General features: G+C 38.5%; 1 protein-coding gene across 9 annotated transcripts in view; it reads left to right on the forward strand.

The window, feature by feature from the left end:
- The window catches only part of cfap46 (cilia and flagella associated protein 46), a 130,722-nt gene that overhangs the window by 40,982 nt on the left and 65,410 nt on the right, over positions 1–24,330 (forward strand). For all 9 annotated transcript variants that reach the window (XR_009815447.2, XM_061962663.1, XM_061962679.1 and 6 more), the window contains 15 exons: positions 1,296–1,445; positions 5,321–5,425; positions 6,018–6,199; positions 7,840–7,971; positions 8,125–8,290; positions 8,646–8,712; positions 8,824–8,959; positions 9,059–9,242; positions 9,418–9,571; positions 18,977–19,200; positions 22,773–22,880; positions 22,993–23,151; positions 23,328–23,476; positions 23,808–23,906; positions 23,991–24,051. Coding sequence is in view for 8 of the 9 variants with exons in the window: in XM_061962663.1 (XP_061818647.1) it covers positions 1,296–1,445; positions 5,321–5,425; positions 6,018–6,199; positions 7,840–7,971; positions 8,125–8,290; positions 8,646–8,712; positions 8,824–8,959; positions 9,059–9,242; positions 9,418–9,571; positions 18,977–19,200; positions 22,773–22,880; positions 22,993–23,151; positions 23,328–23,476; positions 23,808–23,906; positions 23,991–24,051 (2,076 nt within the window). In the remaining variant the exon portion in view is untranslated. The remainder of the gene's footprint in view (positions 1–1,295; positions 1,446–5,320; positions 5,426–6,017; positions 6,200–7,839; positions 7,972–8,124; positions 8,291–8,645; positions 8,713–8,823; positions 8,960–9,058; positions 9,243–9,417; positions 9,572–18,976; positions 19,201–22,772; positions 22,881–22,992; positions 23,152–23,327; positions 23,477–23,807; positions 23,907–23,990; positions 24,052–24,330) is intronic.

Below are 24,330 nucleotides of genomic sequence, written 5' to 3' on the forward strand. Positions count from 1 at the left end.
TTGAAAATGAAAATGTTGCAGACCGAAAGGGTTTAGGCTGAAGTTGAACACTTATTGCGCCTAACCCTATAAACAATGTCAAGTACAAGATGAACTTCCGAAAATTATGAAATGTCTTTTGTACAACATATTATAAATACACATTATACACAATATGAACACTGTTCAATTATATACACAGTAAAGGCATGTGAAATATCCTTGTACGCGTGTTAAGCCTTTGTACCAATTTATATACTATATACGAACAATTATACTTCCATTATTATTTATATCCCACATTTAGTATTTTAATTAACATTGATCATAGTATTAACTACTGTGTTGATTCAAGAGTTATATATTTTTTTCAAGACATTGGTCTTAAAGTGTTTTTTAAATGTGTGAATGGAACTGGACCATTTTAAGGAATCATCCAAGCTGTTCCACAGTTGAACCCCCCTGACAGAAACTCATCTACTTTTTAAGCTTGTTCTTATCTTAGCTTTCTGGAAGACAGCTGAACCTCTGAGGTCATAGGGATTCTCTCTGGGTCAAAAACGTCATTTTATAAGCCTGACATTGTATTACTTTTACTAAAGTAACCTAAAAGATACAAAAGCATAAACAGATATACATGTAATGCTTCAAATATTTGTCCACTAAGGCTTTTTCGGGTCAGATTAATACCTACCGTACTTAGATGGATTTTAGCCCTACCAGTGTTGGTAAAATCAAGCAACATGATAATGTTTGGGATTATTGAAACTTGGTCATGTTTGCATGATTTTTTTATCAGACAGTGGATCAAGAGGGATGTCAACACATGAGGACTCTGTGTTCACAACACATTTGCCCAGGTTCCTGCAAAAACAGACACCTGCTAGTCTTCAAAAAGGAAATGTCTTGTCCTAACGCAATATTTTAAAAAGGTCACTCTGCGTCCTTTCTAAAACATTTATTAAGAATTAATAACAAATTCCTGTGACATAGGCTATGTTTGACAGAATTTTCAGTCAAGGTCAAAATTGACCCGAACGATACTGTGAAGGCAAACAATATGAACAGCATATGTATAGGGCGGAAGCGGTAGTATGCACAGGGAGAACAGATTTAAACTCTCAATCTCCTGACCGTGAGGCCACCAAATGCTTCCCACTAGTTTACCCTACAGCCAAACTGGTACTCAAGTAATTCACTTCATGGATAAGAGTTTGCAGTGCAACAACAAGCCTGCTGATGACAGGTTGAACCTCTGTTTAATAAGCTTTTAATTGCTGTAAATCATATACAATATCACCGCTTTGTCCCCACAGCTATGTGACTACGCCCTGACCATACCCATCTGCAACCCCAGAGGGGAGACAGTTCCAATCGCTGTACAGAAGCAAGTAGTGACCACCTGGGTGCAGATCAAGAACATCCTGCAGCAGCAGGCTGGCGGCAATATTGACATGGATGAAAAGGTGCCATTTTACTTGTCAGACCAGACTAATCTATGTTAGTCATTGGATCGGATCGGGCCGAAATTTGTCTTCATTTACTGATTGGCTGATGAGCTGCTAAGCCCAGCCTATCTTTACCAGCTGTGTCCCAGCGTTAACATGCCTAAAGATTGTACTTACTTGAAAGATTACTTCAAAAGGGATGCATGCACAGGAAGTCACAATTACATTTCTAGATTACTTGCTATACATGAATTCCAGGAGGGTGTGTGTCTTGCCAGAACATCTGCTTGAACTTGACAGCAAGCTGAAGGCATTGTCTAAACGCCGCGTCTAAATGGGGGTTCACACATTGCCGGTTTAGATGGCGGTTCATGACAATTTGGCAATTCGCCGTGCTCTGCCAAAGACCGAATTAACACCGAACACAAAACCTGAACATCCGTCACTCATCCGCCATCTGAGAACCGCGGAGAGTAAAACAAATAATTAAACATGTAAAAAATGTTGTGACTGTCTTGGCGGTTTGAAATTGGCCATGTTCAAAATGCCTCTCACCGTGTAATTGATGGCCACCTCTGTATTTCTGCCGTAAGATCCATGATAACACTGTGTTAACAAAGTCCAAATCCTCCAGTCACATTTTCCTCATGGACATTCCTAATGTAAACAAGATAATTATAAGGATGTGGCAAAGTTAAACACGGAAGCATCCCGGGCTTGTAACGGAGCTACACAGAGGCACTACGGTTGATGTAGAGATTGGAGAACCCGGCCATCTTTTTGGAAGATTGCTGATAACACTGCAGCAACTTGCGTTGGCACAGTGTTCAAAACATTATAAACAAGGCTTTCCATCATCATTCAGACACGATTCACGGCGATTTGAGAAATGCAGTGAACCACCATCTATGACTGGAGGACCAGAGGAAAATGAATGGCTAAGCATGGTAGACACACACACACTGTGCATGACGACACATGAAAGTTAACCATTAAAGTTTCAATGTTAAGTAGTGTTGAACGATCCAGATGTCGATACTATTGATATCCGGTATAGTATTAGTGTATAAATAACAATAAAGTGATTAGATTTTTCTTTGGGAATTTTTCGGTCGTTTGTTATTGTTTATAATTCTAAGGATACAAGAAGACTTTGAGAGCAAAACCCAAATCCTTGTACATGCAATGATCGCATGGCCAACTCCTCTTAATTTGTCATTTATTAATAGCACATTTAGGCACACACATTGATTAAGCTTGATAAGAGTTGAACCAAGACCCTTTTTGATCGTTAGTAGGTATTATACATATGCTCCATTTGTAAAAGCAATATGACCCAGTATTATTTGTTAACTGCATTATATGACACGTATTGTCAACATTAGTATACTTTCATTTACAATTTAAGCTCATGTTTTATTATGAGTGCCACCAAAACAGTGTTTTTGCAACAAATCAAGAAGAAACAATATGTATTATTTTGGAGGCAGATTGCATCCCTATACAGAAAGCTACAGTAGATCACAGATAGCAGTGCATCAAAACTAAAAGTTTCCGCTTAATGTTTTGTGCTGTCTAACTAAAAAAGAGGCGGAATGTTTTTGGCCAAAACTACAGTGCATATTTCAAGCGCACAGAAGCATTGAAAAATACAGTAGTCTCTTTTGTTGTTTATTAAACATGCTCAAACCTAACTACTGTGGTCAAGAAGATAAATATTGTACAGGTAGAAATTCTAATAAATTAGGACAGTTAAAAAAAAAATGTTCTTGCCATGGACTCCCTACTCATATATCTTGTATAAAATGGAGTATTGAATGAAACTGGTCCGAAAATAACCTTGTTTATTGGCACAGCAGCAATGGGAACAGGTGAATAAGCTGCTTGAAGGAGATCCTGAGTGTCACTGAATGTGTGCTTTGTAGGGATGTAACAATATCAAAATCTCACAGTACAATGTTATCACGTTTTTTTTCTGGAAAAAAGTGCCAGAAAAAAGCTTTGCTCACTAAGTTTTTGTCCTATACCGTTAGACGTTACTGCATTATTGTAAAGATTTTTAAACTGCAATACTTCGGTATTTACAATACCGTTACACACCTAGTGCATTGCTGACTAAAAGACGTCTTCTGCCTGCATGTATCTTTTTACTACAGGCTGTTGGATCAATGTTAATGGTTACTGTATATTAATATATTTATGTTTGTGGAAAAATTGCAGGGGAACACTTTTTTTTTTTCACTCTTATAAAACAACATTTTTACAACCCTTTGCAGTTACTCTGCAGAGCCCCTAAGGGTCCCGGACCCCTGTAGAAGACCTCTGAATTAGATTGTCATGCAAACGTTAGGATTTTAATTCAGGCTGATTTAAATAATCGGGACATTTTAAATTACAGTAATTGGCTATTTACAACATTTGACAATTTTTCAAATGTAATTAGTCTTTCTGTAAGGAGTTTGCATGTGTGACGTGTGCATCCCTGTGACTGCGTGGATCCTCTCCGAGTACTTCGGCCTCCTCCCACCTCCAAAGAAATGCACCTGGGGATAGGCTGATTGGCAACACTAAATTGGCCCTAGTGTGTGAATGTGAGTGTGAATGTTGTCTGTCTATCTGTGTTAGCCCTGCGATGAGCTGGCAACTTGTCCATGGTGTACCCCACCCTGCCTTCCGCCTGACTGCAGCTGTGATAGGCTCCAGCCCCTCCACTACCCTGAGAGGGACAAGGGGCAGGAAATGAATGGTTTATGTAATTAGATTCTGACTTCAGTATTAGCTATAATCTATAAGCTATAATCATAAATGATTAATTAAATTGATAAAAACACAAGAAATGCATTCTAATATTAACATAAGAGTTACCTTTTTCATAAAAAACTACAAATTAAATATAAAGAAAAATATTGTTTTAATATATTGATTTGCACTTGCACATTTAAACCTTTACATTGGGTGACAATTAGTGTGATATTGTGGAACATTTAATTTTGTTTTCGGTGTGGCACAATTCCTTTTTTGTAATGTTCTAATGCGGGCCATGGTTGGTTTCGTTTTTACAGTACTGTTGGCCATGGGCCAATAAAAACAAGCCACAGGCTATTAATGCTTTCACAGCCAGACTTTTGAGACCCCGAATGTGCTGTAGATTCTGTACTAAGATCCCCAATATCGCCTTCATGATGCACTCTATAAACAATGTAATTACGCCTGCCTTTTCCACATTATAGCATTGTATTCACAGCCTTGTGATAATGTCTATGTCATATTTACCTGTGCTGCTCATTAACAGTGGGACACATATGATGTGGGGATTGCAGTTTTATACATTTGTCAAATTGACTGATGAGGCACCACATTCCTACAACACTTAATTTGATGTATTTTGATGCAAAACTAATTAGATGGTTTCTAACCAGGCTAACTGAGAACTCAGTCTTATAATACATGCCGTTTACAGTATATCAAAATATAATGTGATTGAATGTATTTTGAAATGTTTTGGGATTGAATAGCAAGTTGTGCATTATCAAAAAGGACCTTTATGCTGTGATTAATATTTAATATACACAGTAATTGGGAAATATAATTTGATACATCAAAGGTACATGTACACTCACCATTGCAAAGATGTACAGTTGCACAATCAAAATCAATGCAAGTAAGCAGTGATAATTCTAGAAGGGGTTCAGCATGATGCACTTTACCACAAACTACTACTATAATACTGTAACAATGTGTTGCTAAATATGCATAGTAACATTCAGGTGTTGAGATCAGTGAGTGGATAACTCATAGTCAACCTTTAGTATGTGAAGAAATAGTGATATATGCCCAACACGTGCTGCATACAACAAACTCTTAAGAATTACTTTCCAAATTTGCATTGTCAGAATGAAGAAATGTCACCAATGACTCGTGTGCTGATTCAAGTGGAGATGCTCCAGTCCAATAAGACTCCCAGTAACTTGGATAGTTATGATCCCAGTCTCTCAACAGTACGTACTCATATCTTCATGTTTTGCTGATATACAGTCAGTAGTTAATAGATCATAGCAACATATTCTAATATGCCCCTGCAGCTGTCTTCCTCTGATTGTAGGTTAATAACATCTACTCAGTAGTTCACCCACTTTAGACATTTAGCCTTTACTTATTGCCTTGGCTACTTTTCTGTTCCATTTGATGGTTCTACTTCTTCTTTCTTTTTTCTGCCCTAAATATATACTTTTAGATTTTTCTGCACTTTTCCTTGTTGCATGCCAGCATTATGTAACAATGTCTCACCTCTGCGTCCTTTATTACATTCCATCATTTTTAAAGGCCCATTACTCTCTTTTTAATGTTCCTTCTTTATTCCAAATCAACGCTTATCTCACCCTTATCCTCATTATCCTTCATCTGTCCCCTATCGCTGTCTCTGGCTATAACCTTTTTTGTCCCACTGGTTCTCATCTCTTGTCTAGATAATTCCTTCATGTCATTTTTTTGTGTTTTTCTCCACTCTTGTCCACTAAACGTAATCCCTTGCCTCCTTTATCACAGTATTGTCTTACATATTTCCTTTTGTTGCTTTTGTCTTATGCAAAGCTGGTGACCATGGTGTCTAATGGCAACTGGACTGATGCTGTGGTGGAGTTGCAGATATGGTCTCAACTTGCCACATTCTGCCACCATGCCAAGGAGTACCGCTTAGTGTTGAACTGCACTAAAAAAGCGATGCTGCTTGAGGATGCTGCAGCAAGCTGCCTCAGCTCCACCCCTTGCCTTTTGTAAGGATACCGACCTATCTGTCATGTTATTATAATACTGTATCTTCAGAGTAATAGACCCCCAATATGCGTATGGCCTTCATATTAAGCTCAATGTTTTGTTATGGAATTCACACATAGAGGAGTGGGTGAGTTATTTGCTTGCAAAGCTTCACCGGGGTGCATGGGCTTATTTCGCAGAATAGCAGTCAATGTTCTTTAGCAAGTATTGCTTGTGATGTGGGCCAACGGTGTTCAGACTCTCAGTGAGATCGTGTTGACTCTGCATGTTCTGTCTTGGTACTTCCTTTCACATCCCATAAACATGCAAATTAGGCTAGTCATATACTCTAAATTATCCATAGGTGTGAATGTGAGTGTTTGTCTATATGTGCCCTGGGATTTACTTTCGACCAATTTAGGATGTGAGCCCCTTCCCCCGTGATAAACTCTAGCTCACCCTTGACACAAAAGAGGACTAGCTATATTACTGATTTGCATGTGACATTATGTCCGGTTGCTATTGTTTTTGATACAAGCACATGGAGGTCAAACACGGGGTATTACTACCAATAAGTCAATGGAAAGCAGAGTGAAAATGTGATGTTTTTGCTTGTGGAAATGGTGTCAATAGATGTTTTGGCTTTAAGGTAAACAGATAAACAAAAACACAGAATGGTTGTCAAGTGGAGCCAAAGTTTGCAGTTACCACTTTGTCACTGTCTATGAAAATCCTCAAAATTGTTTTATGTACTTTTCTTATTCTCCATATATTTACATATGAGCAGTTTTCTTTATGAATTGGATGCATGCATTGTTCTTGCATAGCATTTTTGATACAATGTTTAGCCACAAGAAAATATCTCTAAATAGTCTCTCGTATGCTGCATATTATATAGCAACGACATACTGGATTTTGCTTAATATTGTTGGAAACCAAACATTGCTGAATAGCTAAACAATGAGACACAATATTAAGTTTACACAATTAAAACAACTGCAGACATGAATTATAAATGACTGTAAAATAGTTGGCTCGCAAACAGGAGAACAACTGCACAAACTAAACTTTCATCCGATCATTTTGTATAACCACTTATTCTCATGGGTCACAATCACAGCAGTACACGGCAATTAAATGCTACGTAATGCACGAATAAGTCTTAACATTTCTTTTCATTGCTGAATGCAGGACACAGCTAGATGTAAAGAAATGACGTGTCTCCATACTTTTGTACTCCTAGTGAGTGTAAGAGGAGTGCTGTCGACTAGATAGTTTGAACAGTCTACTTCGGTGATGATGAATCTTTTACAGTAAAGTATGTATTTGTAAGAATGTATGGATCCATTCCATTACATTCACTTATTTTTGTCATGCTATCTGGCTTGTATATACACCTCTAAACCTTTCAAAATGCAACAAATTTGGCACTTCTGCAAGAAAATAAACAGCAGTGTGTGACCCTGACCACCATCTGTAACCCGGAAATGCCTTCAGGTCACATGGGTGCAGCCCAGCAATAAAGAATGAATAGATGGATGCTTGTAATGTCTTTCTTGGAATGTATTTATTTATTATTTTTATCAATGTTTGGTGTTCTGGGGACTTGATTTATCAATGGTTTCTGATTTGTGGCTAATTTATCCCTTCACATTCTTAGGTATGGCTTACCTGCAGTGAATGAGATGCTCAGCAGTGCTGCTTGTCTGAGGGGTTTGAGCACAATTCACGAGTCCATTGGAAATTTACATATTTACATGACAGGCATGGACATGCTTCTGTCTAGTGTCAGGTGCTGTCCTTGGTTTACATACATACTAACATAACTTACAGCCTGTATGGAGCTATTTCTGCTATTTTTTTGTAATTATTTAGTTACTCAACACAGATATGAGACATAACATGGATTATGGCCATCTTGTGCTGTATATTCTCTCATTCACAGGTATGCACAGAAGGCTGGGAGTCCAGAACTTTGTCTTCGAGCTGCCAGACATTACTGGAATGCTTGTCTACCTCTATCACAGTCACCTGAGGAAAGACACCAGCTTAGAGAGCCACTGGAAGCAATTCTCAATGCACTCATCCTCATTTTTACCAAATATACAAGTGTAAGAACACATGCACTTATCTACTGTACATTGTTAAATTAGTTTTCCAAAGTGAGATTTGAACAGGGACTGGAGAAAATAATGGCTGCTAATGTTTTGTGTTATTTATTTAATGTTATATTTCTGAATAACATAAGTATACAGGAAGCAGAGCTCCAAAACATATATTCTGTTGCAATGTATTAATGTGTTGGCAGAACTTGTTGAGAAGCTCAGGGAGGAAAAATGGATAGTCAAATGTGGCTTTTGTGAGGATTTTGAATTACCGTATTTTGCGCTTATGAAATAGTTTGAGGATATTAGAAAACTCCCAATTACTCTTCTTAAATATTAATTTATTTTATTCCATAAACAGGACAAAGTAAAAGGTCCTCAGACTTTGGTAGCAGTCCCTCCTGGGAATTCCAAACCTGAAGCACCAAGTAAGAGCGACATTGATTTTTGTTTCTGTATTTCAATAGTATTTTGTAACATGTTTCTCATACATTACAGATTATATTTTTGCACTATTCTTTCTTTGTACCTCTGAGCAGATGAAGAAGTCCTAACCCTGAGATCATCGATTTACTGTCTGTTGCTTCAAATACACATAGACAAAACAGACTGGAACGGTGCTCTGCAGCTGCTGGATAATGCTGTTAGAGATATGCCTTCCTCCAAACACAGACTGTGAGTAAACCAAATAAACCAGTGACGATAGAGAGCAGATGAAACACACTTTACAAATGATAGTTTATCCATACGTTATTGCTTTCTGTATTTGTCCAGAAATCTGCTGAAATATCGCATACAGATGAAAGCACGGCTAGGTGAAAGTGTGTTAATGGACATGCAGACGTTGCAAGGCAAAGAAGAGCAGCATTGTTCATTGATGTGGCACAAAGTAGCACTCTCTTCTTGCGATGTAAAACAGCAACTGAATTGCTTCCAGAAATCTCTCACCTCTTTATTGGTAAGCTTGTAGCTTGTTGGGGTCAACAAATATATGCTCCTACTACCATCTTGTGGAATCATGACATCATTACAACGTTTTTACAGCAACCTTAGTTCTGACATACTGTAGGCATCCTTAACTATCATATATTTACAATATTTCTTTGTTTGTGTACTTTGTTTTGGCATGTAAGAGTGAAGAAAACCAATGGCAAAAAGTTGGTTTCATGCTACAATTTGGAGCCTGGCTTTACTCTCACAACATATCTAAAGAGGATGCTCAGCACCAGGTTCAGTGGGCCATTGACATTCTCCTTCACTTAGAAACCGAGAAGTCAGAAAAAACAGGTACAAATCAGTGACACACCTCGCTGACAATACAGTGTACACCACATCACACACCAACATAAAAATGTTTTACAATGTTGTACATTATTTGTTTCAATAATGTGGGAAAGACATGATTGCAGTGACAACAGTGTTTACATGATGTGCTTTACATGCACATACCACATACTGATTCCTCACAATTTACAAAAATACTAGGGTTGTCAACATTTACTCGTTAAAGAATGTGATTAATATAAGAAAATACTGTGTTATCATAAATGAATAAAGATTAGTCACAGTGTTTGTTTTTACAGCAGGAAGGTGGCGCGCATTGTACAGGCAGTAATCACGTCACATGCCTGTGTGATGCTAGTTAGAGCGGAGTACAATTGTGGCATTCAAAACTAACGGCGATGGAATCCTAGATAAAACTGAGGTCATTTGTTAATATTTCAGTGACAAACCTTCTTATCATCAGCACACATCAATTTTAAAATAGCATCCTTAAGCGAAACGTGAACATGAAGATGGCGCCGCTAGCATGAATGCTACATGGACAGCAAACAACAGACAGCAAATTGCTGGCTAAGTTTATCTGCGTTTACCACAGATAAGTTAAAGAATGCGTTTTCGAAATGGACAGCCACTGTGGGTAAACCAAGGAAGAGTAAATGCAGAAGTAAATGATGCACTATGTAAAGTTGTTTATGGGTGCTTTTATTACATTATTAATATAATATGTATATACCGTATTTTCCGCACTATAAGGCGCACCCAAAAACCTCCAATTTTCTCAAAAGCTGATAGTGCGCCTTATAATCCGGTGCGCCTTATATATGGACCAATATTGAGCCACAACAAACCTAAACTTCATTTTCATAAAGTTTAGGTCTCGCAACTACGATAAACAGCTGCCAACTTCTTTTTCCCCCGTAGAGGAAGAAGCGCTTCTAACCCAAAAATGGCTCCTATTAAGAGACACGCTTACGACGCAGAGTTTAAACTTAAGACGATCAGTCACGCAGTAGAACACGGGAATAGAGCAGCAGCGAAATAATTTAACATAAACGAATCAATGGTGTTTAACTCGGACACTGAAGAAGAAGAATTTGAGGGATTCGTGGATGAGGAATAATTTCATAAAGTGAGCTTTACATGTTTATTTTGTGTGTCGTGTTGTGTGACATTAACGTTTGAGCAACGTTGAGTTATTGATATTGTTATTGCTTTGCACTATTTCGAGTGTTACTATATTGTGATTGCACTAACGTTTGATTTACCGTAACAGTATCACTGTTTTTTACGTGGTTATTGAATCAGGGAAAAGTTCCCCTCCACTATGTGATATAAATGTTGCACTACATGTTATACCTTGCTGTTGTTAGAAGATAAACAAAACTCCACGTCACTGACTTTACCTCAGGGAAAATAATAAAACAGTTGTTTATTCATTTTGGGAGTGAACAGAGTTGTCAGAATGCTGGTTTGTAATCTATTAATAACGTTTGACTGACCTATCTGACTGTTTTGTTGACATTCCCTTTAGCGCAGCTCCATCTAATGGATGCATAGGTGCGCCTTATAATCCGTTGCGCCTTATAGTGCGGAAAATACAGTGTATATATATATACCCCTATCCCTTGTGGAAGGGGAGACACACAGATCCGGTGGCCATGGATGGGGTGCTAGCTGTCCGGGGTCGGGACCCGGGGTGGACCGCTCGCCTGTATATCGGTTGGGAACATCTCTGCGCTGCTGACCCGTCTCCGCTCGGGATGGTTTCCTGCTGACCCCACTGTGGACTGGACTCTTACTGTTATGCTGGATCCACTATGGACTGGACTCTCACAATATTATGTTAGACCCACTCGACATCCATTGCATTCGGTCTCCCTAGAGGGGGGGGGGTTACCCACATATGCGGTCCTCTCCAAGGTTTCTCATAGTCATTCACATCGACGTCCCACTGGGGTGAGTTTTTCCTTGCCCTTATGTGGGCTATACCGAGGATGTCGTTGTGGCTTGTGCAGCCCTTTGAGACACTTGTGATTTAGGGCTATATAAATAAACATTGATTGATTGATTGATTGATTGATTGATATATATATATGTGTATATAACTATATATATATATATATATGTGTATATATATATATATATATATATATATATATATATATATATATATATATGTGTGTGTATATATATGTGTATATATGTGTGTGTGTGTGTGTGTATATATATATACATACACGTATACACATATATATACATACACGTATACATATATATACTGTATATGTATGTATGTATGTATATATATTACTTTACATCTGTTACTTGTTTGCTATAGTATTGCAAAGAGGTTTTTAATACTTACTGTCACCAAGTTTTGAGCAAATTAATGACTTGCAGTTCAGTAAAACATAAAAAAAAAACGTTCAAGGCCGTAACTAGGATTTGTCAAATACCAAGGTCAAAAATTGGATGTCCAAGAGGAACTTTGAAATTCTGAAATCATGGGTATCCCAGCACCATATAAAATATATCACCTTGAGCAACACAATGAATTTCCAGAATAGCAAAAGCTTTAATTTGGAGATAACTATCTAACATCTTTGATAATCAGCATGATTTTGTCATAGTCCTCTCTTTTCATTAACATCCAGAAATGTAGCATATTCAACAAGTTTAACATCAATAAAAGATATATTTAAAAACATTCCAAATTCACAACCACGACCAGGGTCCCAAGATCGTATGCTTTGCACTACAATTACTAATAACATCTGCCACATGACATCCGCCACGGAGCCACCGGAAGTAATGAAGGAAATGTTGCTTTCATATTTTAATCAGTGACAGAGCATGATGTTTGGGGTAAAATTTTATATGAAGTGCCTTGTCATTCAATAATTAACATTTTATTGTGCTTCTTCAAGCAAAATGCCCTGCACACTGATCGCGAAGCCCTATGCAGAGAGCGTGTTCTCCATTTAGGGCGGGACAGCACCTGAGTGACACGACAACAGCATTGTACCGATAGCGTTTCACATTAATTTCATCCAGGTGAAAGCAACATTAGTTACATCAGTATGATGTTAACGTTGTGTTGACAACACACTTCTGATTGGATAATGTTTAACGTAAAAGTGGACTTTTTTTTGTTACGTTGTTAGAGTTGTAGCGGGCTGTGCATGACCAAAGATCGTATATTATGAGAGGATGTTCTACCGCATGGTGATGTAAATCGCACACAATGTCTTAGACCATCGGTCTGCAACCTGCGGCTCTTTTAGCCCGCTGTTGTGGCTCCAGCTAGTTTATGCTTCTTTGTACTGTAGATGCTACGCTGTCCCTTGTGGCGCCGTCGTGAGTCTTTCAAAGTTCCGCATCAGTTATTAAATTCTCGGGGCAGTGTTTTCTGGTGATAAACAACCATAACACTTAATTTAACATGATTTATGTTGTTAGTTTCCTTTGTTGCTAATAAACAATGGTAACTAGAGAGGACTTCAGAGTTATTGTAACTGGTACTGTGTTCCAATACTTGAATTGCTAACAAAGAAAGCATTTTGCAAAGGTGGGTAGTATGCCTTATGATTGAATTGCATCAACACAGCACAAGTACTAAAAGCCAAACAATTACAGTCTTTGCCGCGTCACTGCTACGTAAGGTTAGACTTTATTTTCGGCGGTCATCACGCTACAAAATAACATTTGGAGGGGGACGACTGAGCTTGCCATGACACAGCAGTTCTTTTAATCTATAGAATAGAGCAATAGTACAGAAACATGGAGATACCTAGTAAAGGAGAAACATGGAAGAAAATTACATGTTTGACATTTAGTGTGAGGCATAGTCAGAGGTGGGTAGTAACGCGCTACATTTACTCCGTTACATCTACTTGAGTAACTTTTGGGATAAATTGTACTTCTAAGAGTAGTTTTAATGCAACATACTTTTACTTTTACTTGAGTATATTTATAGAGAAGAAACGCTACTTTTACTCCGCTACTTTTATCTACATTCAGCTCGCTACTCGCTACTAATTTTGATCGATCTGTTAATGCACGCTTTGTTTGTTTTGGTCTGTCAGACAGACCTTCATAGTGCCTGCGTTTCAACAAATACTGTCACTGGTGACGTTCACTCCGTTCCACCAATCAGATGCAGTCACTGGTGACGTTGGACCAATCAAACAGAGCCAGGGGTCACATGACCTGACTTAAACAAGTTGAAAAACTTATTGGGGTGTTACCATTTAGTGGTCAATTGTACGGAATATGTACTGTACTGTGCAATCTACTAATACAAGTTCCAATCAATCAATCAAAAATGTGAAGGAAAAAAGACCATTTTTTATTGCAACCGTAAGCCTAAAGACTGACTGCACAGTTCCTGTCTTCACAATAAAAGTGCCGCTCCATCGCGCCTGCGCTTTCAAAATAAGAGTCTCCGAAAGCCTGCGCAAACAAGCTAGCAAGCTACGGAGTTTGACACCAATATATTTCTTGTAAAGTGTATAAAAACGAATATGGAAGCTGGACATATAAGATGCCAAAAACCAACCACTTTCATGTGGTATTAGACAGAAAGGAGGAACTTTTTTTCTCCTCCATTTGAAAACCTGGACGTTTGTCATCACTACTGTCTGATTCCAATCAATGCAAGTCATCAGAATCAGGTAATACACCAACTTATATTCTTGTCTTCATGAAAGAAAGGAATCTATATGTGTTAAACATGCATGTATATTCATTAAAACACTATTAACATGTAAACAAAAACGGCAAAAAAAAAAAATATAAATTATATACTGTATATATCTATGTATATATATATATATATATATATATATATATATATATATATATATATATATATATATATATATATACACACACACACATATATATATATATATATATATATATATATATATATACACACACACATATATATATATATATATATATATATATATATGTGTGTGTGTATATATATATATATATATATATATATGTATATATATATATATATGTGTGTGTGTGTATATATATATATATATATATATATATATATATATATATATATATATATGTATATATATATATATATATATATATATATATATATATATATATATATATATATGATATGTGTGTGTATGTTACTCATCAGTTACTCAGTACTTGAGTAGTTTTTTTACAACATACTTTTTACTTTTACTCAAGTAAATATTTGGGTGACTACTCCTTACTTTTACTTGAGTAATAAATCTCTAAAGTAACAGTACTCTTACTTGAGTACAATTTCTGGCTACTCTACCCACCTCTGGGCATAGTGCCGTTACATAATAATGGCATTACTAACACACATACACAACTTTAACTACTACCGTGGAATATTAATCAACAACTCAATAAAGTTATAACCATGTAATCCCACAATACTCAGTTTATGGACAATGAACGATACAGGTACCTAAGCACATTCAATCATTGTATTACCTATAATGTATTATTCAAAGTAATAAAACTGGTGACAACATAACGTATCATAAAACAGAAATCCAACAAAGTTGGATCTTGACTAATTGTCAGGTGGTGACAGGTGTTGGTCTTTAATACAGGGGAACTATAGGAAAAACTACAAAAGAAACCAGTAACAAAAGAACATGCGAAATACGGGGTGGGAAAAAAACAAGACAGGAAAATAATGTGAGAATACGTTAAAGGGAACTGTAGACTTTGACTTCCTTTTATTGTCATTTTAAATTTCAACTTTACAGTACAGATAAGAACCAGATTTTGTTGCATTAGCTCGTTATAGTGCAGGATAAAAGAGCAATAAAGTGCAGATATAAATAAATAGTTAACTGTACAGATATATATTGCACTTTTTCATATGCATCCACGTTTATGGATGTATGTTATATTGTCTTTATATTCCAGCGAGTTAATCCGTTTTTTGGGGGGGAATTGAGGAATTATTTTGATGCGTTCAAGAGTCTGATGGCCTGAGGGAAGAAGGTGTTACAGGTTCTGCTACGGAGGCTTCGGAACCTCTTTCTAGAGTGACATGTATACAGTATGTAGCTTTAACTTAATTATAGTTAACTTCATTATAGTGATCAAATAGGTTTTGTGGCTCCAAGTGGGTTTTGATTTGGTGGAAACTGGCCCAAATGGATCTTTAGATGCAGTCATATCATCAGCCTTTTGTCACCTAAAAAAAATACCGACAACATGACCTCGATGTCCTCAATAGTAGTTACAGCTATGAAAACGTGACATTCTGACTACAAAATTGCATTTGTCTTCAAATATCGTTTCCTAAAGCAAATTGTAGTTATGCAAGCAAACAACAACCAATGATTAATCACAGTTTAAGAGTGTAATTGATTTAATTAAAAAAAATAAACACTTGACAGCCATAAAAAAATACATAAATATGGGTTTAGATCAGGGGACTTCGCCAGTTTGTGATGCCCTTTAAAACACTTGTGATTATGGCTACAGTATATGAATGCATTTTGATTGATTGATTGATGTACAGCAGTCATATTGACTTTTCAAGGCATATGCCAAGTTACCCATAAAGAGGTCACCTCCCTTAGCCTTAACAAATGTATTCATGTTTGAAAGAGATCAGAGATTATTTTTTTAACAATGTTCAATATCATAGACATGTTCCTCACCATACTAATGACTAAGTACTCATACAACTAATATTGGTCATTAGTATTAGAAACACTCCACTATGTTGCAGTTCTGTTTAACGCTTTCACTTGCTACCATTGAATTTCTTACATGTGTAGTTTGGGTCAAGTAGAATTGGGTAAATTAAGTATTTCATATTTAATCAGGTCGTAGCTTCTTCAGGTGTCTGTCTTCATTTAAGGAAAGGGACTCTTGTGGGTCCTTATGTAACGGGCCTGGCTGAGCCCCAGCATTCTGCTCAAGGCTTGAACTGAGTCAGCTGAATTAGAGTGCAAGCCGAGGAATCCACTTAAAAGCCAAAACTGTCAATGCAAACTCTTTTAAGGTGTCAGCAATAGGGGTGTCCTGCTACGATGTTGATATTGGATATCGGCCCGATATTAAAAAAAAAAAGAACAAGCATTAGATTGGATGGCGTGGCTCAGTTAGTAGAGCAGCCGTCACTGCCTTTGTGTTGTTCGGTAAGACACTTTACCATCCATACTCCAAGTGCCACCCTCACTGGTTTAAATTCAGCTTAAATGTAGATAATGGGTTTCACTAAAAGAGCTATATAAATATAATTCACTTTACTCCATCGACTTGCATCTAAAATCTCTGATGCAAGCAGTCCTTCAGCATGTTTATTTGTGCAAAGCTCGACAGCCAGTTAATATCTACATCTATTCAAATTGTGAATGCAACAATATGTACATTTTATGTCACGGTTATTGTGACCAAAATGATCACGGTTATTGTTATAATCGTGATACAGTTGAATGTGCTCAAAAAGTACTTATACACACACTGGAATCTGTATTATATTATTAGAACATACCCGTAACTATTATAAGTAGACACACTGTTAGAAAACCGACTATTTTGCATGTTTTTGTTTCTTATGCTTCATTAATAGTGTTTTTTTCTTGGTAGTTCATGTGTTTTAATGGCTAAGTCTTTATTGTTATCAATATTGTTTTTCTGTAGCACTTTAAATGTATTTAAATGAAAAGTATACAACAAATAATATATTTTATTACTATTTATTACTTCTGTTGGGCGCTGTGTCCTTGAACGCACTGTAAAAACACCTCCGTCTCTTTTCCTATGAGTAAAGATTGATCACTCTAAGAGACACCAAGAGAGCACAGCTTAAATAGCTTAATTGCTCAACAATGTGTTTCTATAAGTTTAGAATGGGATATGTTGTCTCCTAATGGGGGAATACCTTAATGTCTCTTATTTTTATGTCAGCATTTAAGCTAGCAAGCTGGCGCCAGACTGTGAGTTTATCAAAGCGCAGCTATCAATCTCATTTTTTCTGTGATTATAATTTAACGTTTATCGTTATATCCCTACACCGTACGCAGTTTGTATTTGTTTGTGTTTTAGTTCAATCATTTTTAAAAGGTAAACATGGTAGGCTATATGCTACTAGAAGTGATCAGCTCCACAACAGCTAAGCACACAATAGCACACAAGCTAGACCTTCATAATAAGTGTCCTTAATTGAACAATATCGCAGTCTAAAACACTGTCAATGTAAACGAATAATTGTTTTAGCTTATTTCTTACAGATACAAAGTCTCTAAAGCAGTGATAAATATATATCCAGTAACAAACAAGTTCACATCTTTCTACTTACTAAGTCATGAGCTTAATTTAACAAATTATTGTAGCCACTACATGTCGCCAAATACCAATTGTAACTACACTTCAAATTAGAGACAGTGTAAGTCCAGTCTAGAACTATAATACTATATAGGTTAGTGTTTTTCATATGTACGGTTGTTCTCTGTTCTAGCAATTTCACTTGATCAAGTCTTCTTTAACATACCAAACTACAAAATAATATACGTATGTATGATTCGTGCTGATATTGAATCAGATCTATATCAGTATTGGCCAATAAGCAAGGCTCTAATATTGGTATCGTATGGGAAGTGGAAGTTCGGGACACCCCTTGTCAGTGAGTAAGGTTTACCAATGTACACTCGCACATACCCATAGTAGCTCGTCTCCGTTACACTTGATATATGCTTGATGTCAAGACTAGATGTAAAATATACATCCGTGGCTTTTTGGTCTGATCATGTGATAGGAATGTTTGAGCTCTGTTTTTAGAAAGTTTAATGGTTTTAGGTCATCCAAATAATAACTGCTGCAGCTTTCTTAATGAATACTTTTTTGTCAACTTTGATTCTCTGCAGTCTAAATCCCAAATACAATATGCCATAGAGGTCTTTGTAAATCAATATACTTATACTTACTTTTGAGTCTCTGCAAAACTATATCAGAAGATGTATGATCCTTATACCTCCTCCCACTTTCTCCAGTACCATTCCTTAAATCTGACGCACCAGACCTTTCTGACTTTGTAGTTCATCTACTTTCAAACGACACAGTGATATTTTTTATGACAATTTCTGGGTATTGTTAATCTTTCACATGCTCTTTCATTTCAGACATTCTTCAAAGGGTAACGATTATAAACAATATCAGACAGATTATTTTGTGCAGTCCAAATATTACATTCAGAATAGTAACAATAATACACAGGATAGACAGTAACATGTGATAATTGTTTGTGGCATATGCTAATTGATTTATATAAAACTAAATAAATGTAGGCGATTTTACAATGACAAAATATGTGTTAAAACATAATTGAATACTGTAATTATGCAAATGTGTGATATTTTGCATTTTTGTGTCTAGAGGACGAGTGTCAGGAAATGTATGGGAGCTCAGTGAAATGTGAGACTCTGGCTGTTGTCCAAGGGCTGTCATTCACACAAAGTGTATCTACTCTAAGGGAGGTCCAACGCCTTGACAGCTTGGTACAAGCACACACTCTGCTTGCTGTCATGGCAGACAGGAATTCACCCGAGCACCAGTTTAACCTACTTAGAGCTTACGACTTTGTACTCCAAATTTGGAAGGTGAGTAACTTTTATAAAGTTCCTAAATTTTAAATAAAGTTAAAGTATTCCACGGATAATATGCATCATTAAAACAATAAACATCAAGATCCAGAGTACATTATATTGGAAATGTAAATGTAGAAGTTGCCCTCTAGTGGGTTCTTCAGACCATCACAGACTGCCAGGAATTCAGGATATAACACTGTTTTATTTTTATCCAATGGTGTCTTTTGCTTTTCAGCACAGTGTCTTTTCTTATCCAATGGTTTTGGGGTTTGTATATATATTCTTACACACACACACACACACACACACACACACACACACACACACACACACACACACACACACACACACACATAGATGTTTACCTTGCGCTGTGGAAGGCGGCTGCATCTCCAGTAGCTCTGCAGTTCTAGCTCTTTTAAACTTATCTTTCTCCGACTTTTCCTATTTTTTTTATGTTTTCCATGAAGACATAGTGAATCCCTGTACATATTCAATGGATACTTTTGGCAGTTTTAAAAGCCAGCTTTCTTTCTTATTTGAGAGAGGAGCTGCTCACTCTGAAAACAATGAGGCGTGCTGGCTTACAATACCCCATTCCAGCGTAGCTGAGGAAGAATCCTGGGTGCTGCAAAGCGGGGGCTAACGAGAGAAAAATCGACGGCGCTACAAACCATCCATTCCTTCCGTCATCATGGGGAATATGAACCTGTTGCCAAACAAAATCGACGAGCTTCATGGACTAAAAAAACAGTGTGCGTATCGAGAGAGCAGCCTGTTTATCTTCACGGAGACGTGGCTAAACCACCTCGTACCGGATGTTAACGCGGACTTGCAGGGATTCACCGCAGTGAGAGCTGACAGAGACACTAAAGGATGTGGGAAAAGCAAAGGTGGGGGGCTCATCATATACGTTAACAACCGCTGGTGTAACCCGGGACATATCTCCGTAAAGACAGTTTTGTGCTGCCGGGACTTGGAACTACTAGCTGTTAGCCTCCGGCCATACTATCTGCCGAAGGAGTTAAGTCACGAGATCTCCCTCTGTGTTTACATTATCCCGAGGGCAGATGCAGCCAATGCATGTGAGATGGTGCACTCCATCACATCAAGGCTAGAGACACAACATCCTGAGGCATTTTTCATCATTTCTGGGGACTTCAATCATGCTACTTTGGACTCAACGTTGGCTACTTTTTACCAGGCTATGCAATGGCCCACGAGAAACAACAGGACAATTGACCTGCTGTGTGCTAATGTCAGGGATCCATACAAGGTTACACCCCTCCCCCCACTAGGGAAGTCTGACAATCTTGTTCATGTGCAGCCAAAATACATCCCCCTGGTCCAAAGACAGCCTGTTAACACTTGCTCTGTGAGGTGGTGGTCCCCTGAAATGGAAGATGCCCTCAGGGACTGCTACAACACCACGAACTGGGATGTGCTGCTTCCACATGGTGAGGACATTAATGGGCTGACTCACTGTCTCACAGATTACCTCAACTTCTGCGTGGACGTGACCTGCCCTGCGGGACTGTTCGGTGCTACCCTCATAACAAACCCTGGATAACACAGGAGGTTAAAGCTGTCCTCAACAAGAAGAAAGCTGCCCTCAGGAGTGGGGACAGGGAGGCAATGAGAGCAGCACAGTGGGAGGTGAAACGACGCGTGAGGAAGGCTAAGGAGAGCTACAGGAAGAAGTTGGAACAGAAGCTGGAGCAGAAAAACATGAGGGAGGTCTGGGAAAGTGTGAAAACCATCACAGGCCACAAGACAAAGACCAGAGCAGTAGGGGGGACAATAGAGAGGGCCAATGAGATGAACAACTTCTTCAACCGGTTCAACCAGCCCGTGTCCTCCCCACCCCTCATCGCAGCCAAGCCCTCTTTTTCTCCCCTCAGCACACCTCCCCCGCAGCCATGGCAGCACTCCTTCCTCCTCCTCCTCCATCCCCTCTATGCAGACATTATTCATCTCTGTGGACCAGGTCAGAGGTCAACTGAGGAAGCTACACCCTAGGAAAGCAGCAGGCCCAGACAAGGTGTGCCCCGACCCTTGAAGACCTGTGCTGCAGAACTGGGTGAACCACTCCGGCGGATCTTAAACCTGAGCCTGCAGCTGGGGAGAGTGCCACCCTCTGGAAGACGTCAGGCATCGTTCCAGTTCCCAAAAAGAACTGCCCCAGTGAGCTGAACGACTACAGACCAGTGGCGCTCACCTCTTATCTAATGAAGACAATGGAGCGTCTCTTTCTCAGCCTCCTCAGACCACAGATGCAACATGTCCAGGACAGCCTGCAGTTTGCGTAGCGGGCAGGCGTTGGTGTGGAGGATGCTATACTTTACCTGCTGCACCGAGCCCATTCACACCTGGATAAGGGAAATGGCACTGTGAGGATCCTGTTCTTGGACTTTTTAAGTGCCTTTAATACTATCCAGCCCCACCTTCTCCAGGACAAGCTGGACAGAATGCGAGTGGACCCTTACCTTGTTGCCTGGATTTCGAACTACCTCACCGATAGGCCACGGTACGTCAGACTGAAGGACATCACGCCTGACACTGTGATCAGCAGCACCGGAGCACCGCAGGGAACGGTGCTGGCTCCTCTTCTCTTCACCCTCTACACCGCTGACTTCTGCTACACTCGGAGCTGTGTCATATCTAGAAGTTCGCGGATGACATAGCCTTCGTCGGGTGCATCAGGGACGGCACAGAGGAGGAGCTTCGGAGCCTGGTGAGGGACTTTGCTGTCTGGTGCCACAGGAACCTCTTGCAGCTCAACCCGTCAAAGACCACGGAGCTGGTCATTGACTTTGGGAGGTCGAGTCCAAGGTCACAACCTATTATGATCGAGGGAGTCGAGGTACAGACCGTGGACTCATTCAAGTACCTCGGAGTGTGGGTGGACAACAAGCTGGACTGGACTGTTAACACGGACCACTTGTATAGGAAAGGACAGAGCAGGCTGTACTTCTTGAGGAGGCTGCGCTCCTTCAACATTTGTAAGAAACTCTTGTAGATGTACAACCAGTCTGTGGTTGCCAGTGTTCTGTTCTACATCGTATTGTGCTGGGGGGGCAGTACATCTAAGAAGGACAGCTCCAGACTGAAGAAACTGATCAGGCGGGCCGGCTCTACGATCGCAATGAAACTGGACTCTGGTGACGGTGGCAGAGAAGAGAAGTGTGGAAAAACTACTGAGCATCATGGATGATGCCAGTCACCCTCTGCATACCGTTATCAGTAGCCAGAGGAGCCTGTTCAGTGTTAGACTGCTTCATCTCAAGTGCAGGACCTTTTTTTCTCTCTCCATAACATGGTCACTACTGCCTAGTTTCTCTTGTTATATTCTTATTTTTACTGTTATATTTGTATTCTTATTGTTATATTTTCTATTGTATTTCCACTTATATCTCCATTATTTACTTTTTTAATTATTTTAAATTCTATCTCAAATCTGTACACTGCTGCTGGAATTTTAATTTTCCTAAGGGAACTCTCCTGAAGGAATCTATCCATCCATCTATATAATTTGCAGTTGAAAAGCAAACTTTCTCTCTCTTTCTCTCTCTCTCTCTCTGCAGGTGTCAATGACTGTTGTTTGTGTGACGTCCAATGAGCTTGCAAAAACTCAGTCATCTCATTCGCCCACTACTGCTGTGACAAAAAAAGAAAAGGGCAAAGGCAAAAAAGTGAAAGATTAATACTTTTCTTTATTATTTGGTTGATTTGCAGAATATTGTTTCCATTAAAGTGTTTGTTATAGTAACACTTGTTTTATGTGTGTGTCATCTGCTTGCCCAGCCGCCCCCCGCAGAAGTGAAACCCAAAACTGTCTTGGATCCAACACTTACTGCTAATCTGGATTATTGGGTTAAATACACTTGTCCTGATCATGTCCGTTACATGTTCAAAACCAACTATAACCCCCAATGTATCAATATTCATAGCATTCCAAAGCAGGTAAGGTTACTTTCTGCACACATGTTTCTGCTATGTTATACCTTTTCTCATGTTGATTTAGGTTTTAAGAAGTACACTGCAAATGGCTTGTGATCTTGTGATTCAGACGGGGTGACACTACTGAGCAATATAAAGTATTTTCAAAGTTTTTTTTTTTGTTTTGTACTTTGCTTTAGGACCAGAGCTTGTATTATCTTAACCTACTGGAAACGGAGCTCCACTCACTTTCACTCAGTCACCTGACACTGCCCATAATGCATCTAGCTGAGACATTGGCTTGTGACCTTTTGGAGAGGAAGAGCCTCTCTGACCTGTATCGACTCAGGTAAAAATACTGACACATTAGTGATTTGTCAAAATAGTATTTGAATAGGTTTAATGGTACCCTGTGATTGATTGGCAACCCCTCCAGGGTGCACTCCAACTCTCGCCTGAAATCAGCTGATAGGATGGTTCTAGCTCACCTATAACCCTAAACAGGCTAGGTCATAGAATATGAATGAATGGTGAACATATGTGTCAAAAGGCAAACGTTACGTCTGAAACAAGATTAACATAAGGGATAGGATTTTGTAAAACTTGCTGTATTTATTAGTTGCTCACAATACATCCAATAATGCATGGCCTCCACATTGCTTCTCTTCTTACCCCATTAGAATACTGAGGACCTGCAGTCAGCTTGGCATGGAGACACATTCCCCGTATCACGATAATCTCTTGAATCTGATTAAACTACCAGAACAAGAACAAATTGGGTATGTAAGAGCTGTACAACTAAGGATTTTTTTGTTGTAAAAGTATCCTCATTAATCTTCAGCAAATGATATCCATGACTATAGGTGCCACAGAGCAATCACTCTTTTACGGGAGAGAAGAAGCCTCTGCAACCCATGCAATCAGGTGAGCCTGTTTTTTTGTTTACTTTTTAATTTAAAAAACATACAAATCTGCTTCATTGTTACATAAAATTCAACTAAGTCAGAAACAGTGATGACCCTAAGTCTAAAAAATGTGAGGACAAAGATGACATCATAAACTCCAAGGAAGCGAAAGACGAAACTCACAAACACTTTGATGGAGCTGACAAAGATACACATTTCATCCACTAATCATCACCAATAAGGCATTTATAATCATATTTTTTATTATTTGCTTGTCGTTCATACTGCACAAGTAATG

This window comes from Nerophis lumbriciformis, linkage group LG02, assembly GCF_033978685.3.
Source record: "Nerophis lumbriciformis linkage group LG02, RoL_Nlum_v2.1, whole genome shotgun sequence".
In the NCBI taxonomy this organism is placed as follows: domain Eukaryota; kingdom Metazoa; phylum Chordata; class Actinopteri; order Syngnathiformes; family Syngnathidae; genus Nerophis; species Nerophis lumbriciformis.